General features: G+C 38.5%; 1 protein-coding gene across 2 annotated transcripts in view; it reads right to left on the bottom strand.

The window, feature by feature from the left end:
- Positions 1-10198, bottom strand: part of HNRNPLL (heterogeneous nuclear ribonucleoprotein L like) — a 37865-nt gene that overhangs the window by 21632 nt on the left and 6035 nt on the right. For both annotated transcript variants that reach the window (XM_017515335.2, XM_017515336.2), the window contains one exon: positions 4102-4220. In XM_017515335.2, the coding sequence (XP_017370824.1) occupies positions 4102-4220 (119 nt within the window). The remainder of the gene's footprint in view (positions 1-4101; positions 4221-10198) is intronic.

The following is a 10198-nucleotide window of genomic DNA, read 5'->3' as shown; positions in this document are numbered from 1 at the left end:
GCCTCGGCCTCCCAAAGTGCTGGGATTACAGGCTTGAGCCACCGCGCCTGGCCTTTTGCCATTATTCTAAGTGTTCTGAGGCCGCCCCAGAAGCAGAAGCCTGTATAGCCTGCAGAACGGTGAGCCAATTAAATCTCCTTATAAATTACCTACTCTCATGTATGTCTTTATAGCAGTGTAAGAACAGATTAATACAGGTACAGAAGTAAATTATTTATTGGCCTGTTACAGACTTAGTAAATTTGATTTCTGTAACTGAAATAAGAAGTGAGCTAAAACCACAAACTTAAAAGTGAAGGTTGCCCAGAAAAGTACTATCAGTGAAGATAAATAAAAAATTAAAATGTTTTATTTTCTTTTTTATTGCCAATATTCAATATAAACAAACTAAAATGTTACAGACATTTTAGCACGTGCTTAAACTGTCTGGTACACAGTTTTTTAAAAATCTTTAAAATGCACTCATATGAAACCAGGTGTAGTGGCTTGTGCCTATAGTCCCAGCTACTTGGGAGGTTGAAGTGGGAAGACTGGTTGAGCCCAGGAGTTCAAAAAAAAAGAAAAAAGGTATTAGTATCAGAAAGTGAGAGACCAGAGAGAAAAGGCTAAAGAAACAAAAAAGCTAAGGAACATAGTAGGATCAAGGCTTTTAACTCCATCAATTTAAAAAACTTTACTGGCCGGGTGCAGTGGCTCACACCTGTAATCCCAGCACTTTGGGAGGCAGAAGTGGGCAGATCACCTGAGGTCAGGAGTTTGAGACCAGCCTGACCAACACGGTGAAACCCCGTCTCTATCATAAATACAATAATTAGCCAGGTGAGGTGGTGGGTGCCTGTAATCCCAGCTACTCAGGAGGCCGAGTCAGGAGAATCATTTGAACCCAGGAAACAGAGGTTGCAGTAAGCTGAGATTGAGCCACTGTACTCCAGCCTGGGTGACAGAGCAGGATTCCACCTTCAAAAAAAAAAAAAAATTTTTCTAAATAAAAACATAGGAGAAGGCAATAGATTTAGTGCACAAACTGGGCCCCAAATGTTACATTGTAAAACTAATCACTTCCTAACATCTCCTTTAATGGGAGAGAAGGGGGAAAAGAAATACAACATACATTTTAAATATTCTTTTAATTATAATGCATAAATACAGTAAAGAATAGAAAAATTAAAAAGTTAAAAAACACAAGCAATTTTATTCTGACAGAATACAATCATTCTTAATGTTACGTTTTCTTCTGAGCTTCCTTCCTATGTACCTAGCTTTTTGAATATAAGTTTACTACATATTGAACTTGGTGATTCACCTTTTTAATATAGGCAGTTTCTGTATTGTTTATAAACCCGCACATTCCATTAAATAAATACATAAAGAAACAAATAGGGAAAGCTTACAAATTGTAACATTTTTGAAGCAAAATTTCTATTGGAGGCTGTTCAATGTTCTTTCAGCCTTAATAGCAGCCACCTCTTACGCAAGTTCATTTCATACAACTGAAACACCTATTATACTTATTTATGCCAATTAAGCTCTTAAATCACACACTAATTTGTTCCAATTATTTCAGACTTTTCCATCCACATAACTACCAATCTTGAGGGCAAAATGATGCAAATTAACTGAATGACATTCATATATGAAAGACTTTATCATAGACTAAGTATCAAATAACCCAGAGTCTAAAAATGCAAAGGCCACCCAGGGGTAATTCAAATTACTTACTAATTTAAAATAGTTCCATTTCTTTAACACCCAACCTTCAGGTCATGGTACTAATTAACATCAAAATAGTTAATGTTTCCTAAAGTTTCCATTTGTATTTGTTCATCAACTTGTTTTCTGACATCTGCCTAATAACTTTTTTGTTTTTGAGAGGGAGTCTTGCTGTCACCCAGGCTGGAGTGCAGTGGCATGATCTCAGCTCACTGCAACCTCCACCTCCCAGTTTCAAATGATTCTCCTGCGTCAGCCTCCCGAGTAGAATAACTGGGATTACAGGCATGGGCCACCACGCCCAGCTGAATTTTGTACTTTTAGTAGGATGGAGATTCACCACGTTGGGTCAGGCTGGTCTCAAACTCCTGATCTCGTGATCCGCCTTCCTCGGCCTCCCAAAGCACTGGGATTACAAGCATGAGCCACTGCACCCAGCCTAAGAAAACAACTTTTAAAGCCCTAAATACACAAGAAGAGAGGAAAAATAAACCAGAGACATCCACCTCTTTATAATTCCACAGGACAATGTGCCACTTACATAATCATTAGAAGGTCCTTACAGAGACTAGGGTTAGTCTACTGCCAACAGCGAGACTAATGGTCTAAGGAGTCTATCTATTTCAATATGTAACTCTCCACGCAGACTTAATCCCAATTTCCACTCCAAAGGACTGAGAATTGATAGTCAACTTAGTGATACACTTTCTTTTTTTTTTGAGACAGAGTTTCGCTCTTGTTACCCAGGCTGGAGTGCAATGGCGCGATCTTGGCTCACCGCAACCTCCGCCTCCTGGGTTCAGGCAATTCTCCTGCCTCAGCCTCCTGAGTAGCTGGGACTACAGACACGCGCCACCATGCCCAGCTAATGTTTTGTATTCTTAGTAGAGACGGGGTTTCACCATGTTGACCAGGATGGTCTCGATCTCTTGACCTTGTGATCCACCCGCCTCGGCCTCCCAAAGTGCTGGCATTACAGGCTTGAGCCACCGCGCCCGGCAGTGATACACTTTCAACATATGGACTTTACTATGCTCATGTGGATTCTCAATTTGTAGATCCAAGGTTAATGTATCTTTGCCAAGTCACTTACCTCTCAATGAGTTCACCAAATAAAATAAAATACCATGATAGAAGGTATCACCTAATACTACTATTCCTTGAAGAAATAATCCATTTCTGCTGGAAACCCTCTGCTGGACATCTCTGATCAGTACTTCACTATCTATTTATGTATTATCCTCTCAATACTCAAAAACTTAACATGAATTTTTATAAAACTGAAGCAATAGGGTATCTCAGAAAATACATCAAAATTTCTCTTCTATTTACATATTTCAACTTGATCTGTATCTTCGACAGCTATAACAAAAACTCTAAATATATTCATCAAGACAAAATAATAAAGTCAACTCTAGATTATCTATACTAAAAAAAGAACAACAGCCAGGCATACTCCAAAAATAATTTAGAATTTTTGAGTGCCTATTTTTGGCAGCAGATTCACTTTTCTAATTATGTTTTCACTTAAGTTAATATTCTTAAGCATATACCAGTTGTGGGAAGAGACGGGGGAACGTGAGAATATGAGACACAAAAAGTAGACAAACTAGGATAAAATGTTGCTCATGATTTGCACTAATAACTCATAGCACCTATAATCCCAGCACTTTCAGAGGCTGAAGTAGGATAGCTTGAGCACAGGACAGCAACCTGGGCAATGTCGAGAGACCCCAATCTCTACAAAAAAAGTTTTTAAATTACCCAGTCATGGTGGCATGTGTCTGTAGTCCTAGCTATTAGGGAGGATGAAACGGAAGGATCACCTGGGCTCAGGAGGTGGAGGCTGCAGTGAGCCATCAATGTGCCACTACACTCCAGCTTGGGCAACAGAGCGAGATCCTATCTTAAAAAATAAGAAGAACTCATAGCAATATGAATCCAAACAAATAATGTCTACTCTTAATCTACTTACTTTTAGTTGTCAATTAATTCCTAGATAACCCAAAATCAAGAACAACAAAAAAATCAATAGTTTCAAGCATCACTACTTGAAACTCTGAAGACGAAGAGTGTAATCAACTCACTAATTTAAAGAGTGTTTGAACAGGACTCACGGACTCCTTTGAAAATCAGATGAAAAGTGTACATAATTTCTTTATACAACTTTGCTGGGGAGTGAGAAGTGATCATAGCTCCACAAAAATACATCCATGCATCACCCAGGAAGGTTAAAAATAACAAGCTTAAAACGTTCCAAAGAAATACAGTCATAGGCAAACAACAGATACTACATTGTTTACGTAATACGAACAATACTTACTATGCTAAACATCAAGGCTTGTTCTACCACACTGTTTTCAATCTGCATGAAGTCCCTATCGTCCTTACCATATTGTCCCAAATTTTTCCAGTGCTTCCACAAGGTCTGCTTCCACCACAGATTCACAGAGTCCTCGAACATGGACGACGGGTGAAACAGAAACTTTATGATGACTTCCACCTGCCTCCTAGCAAGAGAAAATAATTTCTAGTTAAAAAATTTTTAAGTCTAAGGCCAGACCCAGTGACTCACACCTGTAATCCCAGTACTTTGGGAGGCCAAGGCAGGCGGATCACTTGAAGTCAGGAGTTCGAGATCAGTCTGGCCAACATGGTGAAACCCCGTCTCTACTAAAAATACAAAAATTAGCCGAGTGTGGTGGTACATGCCTGTAATCCCAGCTACTTGGGAGGCTGACGTGGGAGAATGGCTTGAACCCAGGAGATGGAGGTTGCAGTGAGCCAGTATCGTGCCACTGCACTCCAGCCTGGGAAACAGAGACTCGGTCTCTCGAAAACGGAAAAGGAAAGGAAAGGAGAAAGGAGAGGAGAGAGGAGAAAGGAAAGAGGAGAAAGGAGAGGAGAAAGGAGAGGAGAGGAGAAAGGGAAGGAGAGGAAAAAGGAAAGGAGAGGAAAGGAGGAAGGAAAGAAAGAGAAAGAAAGCACGTCTAAGTTGAATTGCATCTTTTAGTAAACTCAAATCTGCTTAAAAAGTAAACATTTTTAAAATCCCAAACCAAATTGCAATTTACAAGTTAGCAAAAGGATATGAGAATAATCAATTAAATGTTTGTATAAAAAATTTTTATTTCTGAAAAGGGGGCATTCTACCTCAATAAGAAGTATACAGATGTTACTTAATAACATTTCAACTTCAAGAAAATCCCAGAAAGAAAATTTAGCAGATACATAGGGCATGCTACAACTGGAAGTATATTTGATACTCATTATTTCAGTGTTACCTCCATAAAATCAAAATCTCAACTAGTCCAAATGAACAAAAAGTTCCAATTAAAAATTCTTCCTCGACATGAAGATTATATACTTTTGTCTTTTGTTCTTGTTTAATTGGTTATCTAGTCCCACTATAACTTGAAGTTACTCACTTAGCAGTATAGTACACATGACAGCTTAAAATTTATACAAGGGTACCATCTTTGCAAGGCAGGAGGATTAACAAGAACTACTCAAAAATGCAAGTCCTCCTGGGCATCTATGGGATATTGTGTATCTTCAAGTATGCCGGGCAGGATGTTTCAAACCTAAGAATATGGTCTTAAAATTTATTTTAAAATGTAGTAACTGTAATAATTACTTTGAAAACACAAATAGCTTTCATTTACTTATTCAAGTTCCATTAAGACAAAGATATGTATATACAAATGCCATCAGGCACTTCTCTTGCATCTTAATTTCAGAAATGACTTCCACCATGTACATCTTTACCTATACAAAAAGAAATTGATTCAACTTTTTTTCCTCCTATAAGCAGACTAATCTGAAGCACTATTTTACCATTAAAATTTAATGCTTGTTTTAAGAAAATTAAATCTCGGCCGGGCGCGGTGGCTCAAGCCTGTAATCCCAGCACTTTGGGAGGCCGAGGCGGGTGGATCACGAGGTCAAGAGATCGAGACCATCCTGGTCAACATGGTGAAACCCCGTCTCTACTAAAAATACAAAAAATTAGCTGGGCATGGTGGTGCATGCCTGTAATCCCAGCTACTCAGGAGGCTGAGGCAGGAGAATTGCCTGAACCCAGGAGGTGGAGGCTGCGGTGAGCCGAGATCGCTCCATTGCACTCCAGCCTGGGTAACAAGAGCGAAACTCTGTCTCAAAAAAAAAAAAAAAAAAAACAAATTCAGTCCTTTGCCAATGCTAATTCAATCCATGATATTTATTCGAATTGCTATGCTCAATCTTTCCTATGGTTAAACAGGTATCCCTTACATGCCACTAAGTTTGAAACGAATCATTCTGACTCTACCCTAAGTAAATCAACACTTTCTTAAGCAGCATTAACAATGAGATTCTGTCTAGATGAAATTAATCAAATGTGCATATCATCATTACATTCTTAACTGGAAATGAATAAGCCGGAAGAGCTCTAAATATTACCTAAATGGCAAATTTAGAGCATGTATTACTCTCAAAATAATCAGACAATAATAAACTGTAAGATATAATTAGGAGAATCATTTCAGTCAATTCTTAGAAATCAGATGGCAAAGGTAAAATAAAAGGGCAACAGAAAACTGTATTGGCCTGGACTCTTCAAAAAGTATCAAAAAACAGTGGAGGGAAGATTCTATATGGAGAGCTAAGAGACACAACAGGCCAGGCACGGTGGCTCACGCCTGTAATCCCAGCACTTTGGGAGGCTGAGGCGGGCGGATCACGAGGTCAAGAGATTGAGACCATCCTGACCAACATGGTGAAATCTCGTCTCTACTAAAAATACAAAAATTAGCTGAGCATGGTGGCGCACGTCTGTAGTCCCAGCTACTCGGGAGGCTGAGGCAGGAGAATTGCTTGAACCCGGGAAGCGGAGGTTGCAGTGAGCCGAAATTGTGCCACAGCACTCCAGCCTAGCGCCTGGCAACAAAACGAGAGTCTACCTCAAAAAAAAAAAAAGAGAGAGAGAGAGACAACAATCAAATGCTGGGCCAGGAGCAGTGTCTCACACCTGTAATCCCAGCACTTAGGGAGGCCGAGGCAGGTGGATGATGAGGTCAGGAATTCAAGACCAGTCTGGCCAAGATGATGAAACCCTGTCTCTACTAAAAATACAAAAATTAGCTGGGCATGGTGTCGGGTGCCTGCAATTCCAGCTACTCAGGAGGCTGAGGCAGAAAACTACTTGAACCTGGGAGGTGGAAGGTGCAGTGAGCTGAGATTGCGCCACTGTACTCCAGCCTGAGCAACAGAGCAAGACTCGGTCTCAAATTTAAAAAAACAAATAACAACAACAAAAACACAACCAAATGCATATGTGAGCTTTTACTGTGTAACAGTTAAAACTGCTATCGGACACATATTAAGAACAACTAGAGAAATCTGAATACAGACAGGATATTAGGTTAACATAAAAGAATTATCATGGTCTTTAGTAAGAAAATAGTGAAAATAGTAATGGTTACATAAAAGAACATCCTTATTCTTAGGAACATTGTGATATTTAGGCATGAGATGTCATGTTGTTTGAAATTTACTTTCAAATAGTTTAGAGGAAAAAAGTATGTATATAAATATACATATACAGACATAGAGATAAAACCCCACACAGCAAAAAGTTAAAAACTGCTGAATCTAAATGAAGGGTATACATAAGTTGAACATTTTATATAATAAAAAGTTGCAAAATTATTTTCTAATATTTATAGCCTATAAAAAGGTATGAAGAACTTTATTATAAATACCCATGGCCGGGCACAGTGGCTCACGTCTGTAATCCCAGCACTTTGGGAGGCCAAGGCAGACAGATCACCTGAGGTCAGGAGTTTGAGATCAGCCTGGCCAACATGGCGAAACCCCATCTCTACTAAAAATACAAAAATGAGCCAGGGGTAGTGTTCTGTAGCTACCCAGGAGACAAAGTGTGCAGTGAACTGAGCTTGTACCATTGCAATCCAGCCTGGGCAACAGAGCCTCCATCTCAAAAAAAAAAAAAAAAATGAACTCATCATCCAATTTAATAAATAAAGCATATTGGCTGGGTGTGGTAGTTCACACCTGTAATCCTAGCACTCTGAGAGGCAGAGGTGGGCAGATAACTTGAGCTCAGGAGTTCAAGACCAGCCTGGGCTATACGGCATGACTTCATCTCTAGCAAAAATACCCAAAATTAGCTGGGCATGGTGGATACGCCTGTAGTCTCAGCTACTTGGGAGGCTGAAGTGGAAGGATTGCTTGTAACTGGGAGGTGGAGATTGCAGCGAGCCGAGATTGTGCCACCCCAGCCCGGTGACAGAGTAAGACGCTGTCTAATAAAAAAACAAAACAAAACAAAAAAATAAATAAACTGAACACATCTCCTCTTACTACCCCCCACTTCCCATTATAGGTACCCACTACCATGAATATAGTACTAAAAAAAAAAAGGACTCTTTTTCAAATTGGTCTTCTTACAAAGAAATGGATTATACAATCAATTGTTAAATAACTCAAAAAATCTTATTTTAATACATTATTTAATTATATTTCTAAATGGAATAAAACTGAAACCACAGTCATCACTTAGAAGCTGGACGATGTTAAATATCATCAATATGGTAATACGGGGAAGATGGGATTACCTAGACGTCAAGGCAGAAAATATACACCTCACCCACCTTGTATTTCCCTTATTCCCACTCAATGAATGTGCCATTCATAAGTTTACCTACCTTGGTATTTCTGTTTTTTTAAATTATGTCCCCTTTTCTTTAACATACAATTTTCTCATTCTTTCTGTTGTATTTTACTTTTTAAAAACCTATGGCTGTTTCCAAATATAAAACTAATATATCAAAGGTATCTTTTCAAACTATTTGTCTACCATCCTCTCCAGAGCTTTATTTTCCTCCCTTTTTCCCCCAAAATACTCATACTTTTCTTAAATCACTTATTTCTCAACCTATAGTATATACTGATGACAAGAAATCTGATGTCATGTGCAGAGACTTCCTTTTTTGAGACGGAGTCTCACTCTGTTGCCCAGGCTGAAGTGCAATGGTGCAAGGGCTCACTGCAACCTCTGCCTCTCGAGTCAAGTGATTCTCTTGCCTCAGCCTCCCAAGTAGCTGGGACCACAGGAACACACCACCACACTCGGCTAATTTTTGTGGTTTTAGTAGATAGGGTTTCACCATTTTGGCCAAGCTGGTCTTGAACTCCTGGCCTCAAGTGATCCGCCAGCCTCAGCCTCCCAAACTGTTGGGATTACGGGCGTGAGCTATCTCGCCTGGCCTGTGGAGATTATTTTACCTATTCTAAAATAGCCTCTTGTAAGCATTGTACTATGAATCTGATTCCTAAACTAGTGAATGAATCAGTCTTGTTTTTGCCTCCCATCAATATATTAATATTGTGGTCACATCTTCTCCAGCTTAAGGAGTCCTTTTTTAATCCTTTCTCATACAGGAGCCCAAGTCCTTTCCATTTCAGATGTTTAGTTACCTAGGCTCTCTCCTCTCTGTATCTATTGGTTACCAGAGTAGAAACAATATCCCAGCTGCACATCCAGAAAAAGAAGGCATGCCTGCAACATACACGCAGTTTACAAACTTGCATAACCTCTTCTTTAGGTAAACTGGGTTAACTATAATGGTGGCATTATTTGGTCTCCACTACAGGCTCTAGACCAGTCTAGATATAGCCACTGCAAATTCCCAACCCTTCAAAGGCCATTTCAGGAACAAATTCTAATAATACTAATATTTCCTTTTTTATTTATTTTTTTATTTTTTCACAATTCCCTCTTCACAGAAATACTAACTTTAAACGCTAATTTTGACTACTGCAAATTAAGGACTAGATTCTACTGCAGAGAAGAAAAGCTTAGTACGGTATAAACAAAGGTTCAATAAACATTAGTTAGCACACCCTACCTCAACTACATTTCACTCTTCTACATGATAACCTTCCAATTACCATATTTGTAATGATTTATTAAGCCACACCTAAATTTACTTTTCAGGCTAAATATCCTCCAGGTTCTTCTGTCACTCCTTTTATGATGCGATTTCTAGTGCCTTCTCTATTCCCGTAAGCTTTCTCTGGATACATGAAAATTTATCAATGTAATGCTAATAATGAGTACAGTATTTCCAGACACAAACTATCCCCTATCTTACTCTGGACACTTCATATAGATCATGGGAGAAAGTTTTAATGGGCAGCTGTAAATATCATTCAGACTTATACAATGTTTAATCACATTTTTTCCTTACTAAATTAAATAATTACATCTCTTGGTCTTTTTCTCTTTGTAATGAAACAACATAGCAGATCTAAAATATCGGGCAACTAACTTTCCTATCCAAAGTTTTTAGGTACATTTGATCACATAACAAAGATGTAAAATTACAGCCATATCAGTCAAGTAACATTTTTTTTTTTTTTTTTTTTTTTTTTTTTTTTTTTTTTTTTTTTTTTTTTTTTTTTTTTTTTTTTTTTTTTTTTTTTT

Source organism: Cebus imitator, unplaced genomic scaffold (assembly GCF_001604975.1).
Source record: "Cebus imitator isolate Cc_AM_T3 unplaced genomic scaffold, Cebus_imitator-1.0 Scaffold547, whole genome shotgun sequence".
In the NCBI taxonomy this organism is placed as follows: domain Eukaryota; kingdom Metazoa; phylum Chordata; class Mammalia; order Primates; family Cebidae; genus Cebus; species Cebus imitator.
This window is presented reverse-complemented; position numbering and strand designations above follow the sequence as displayed.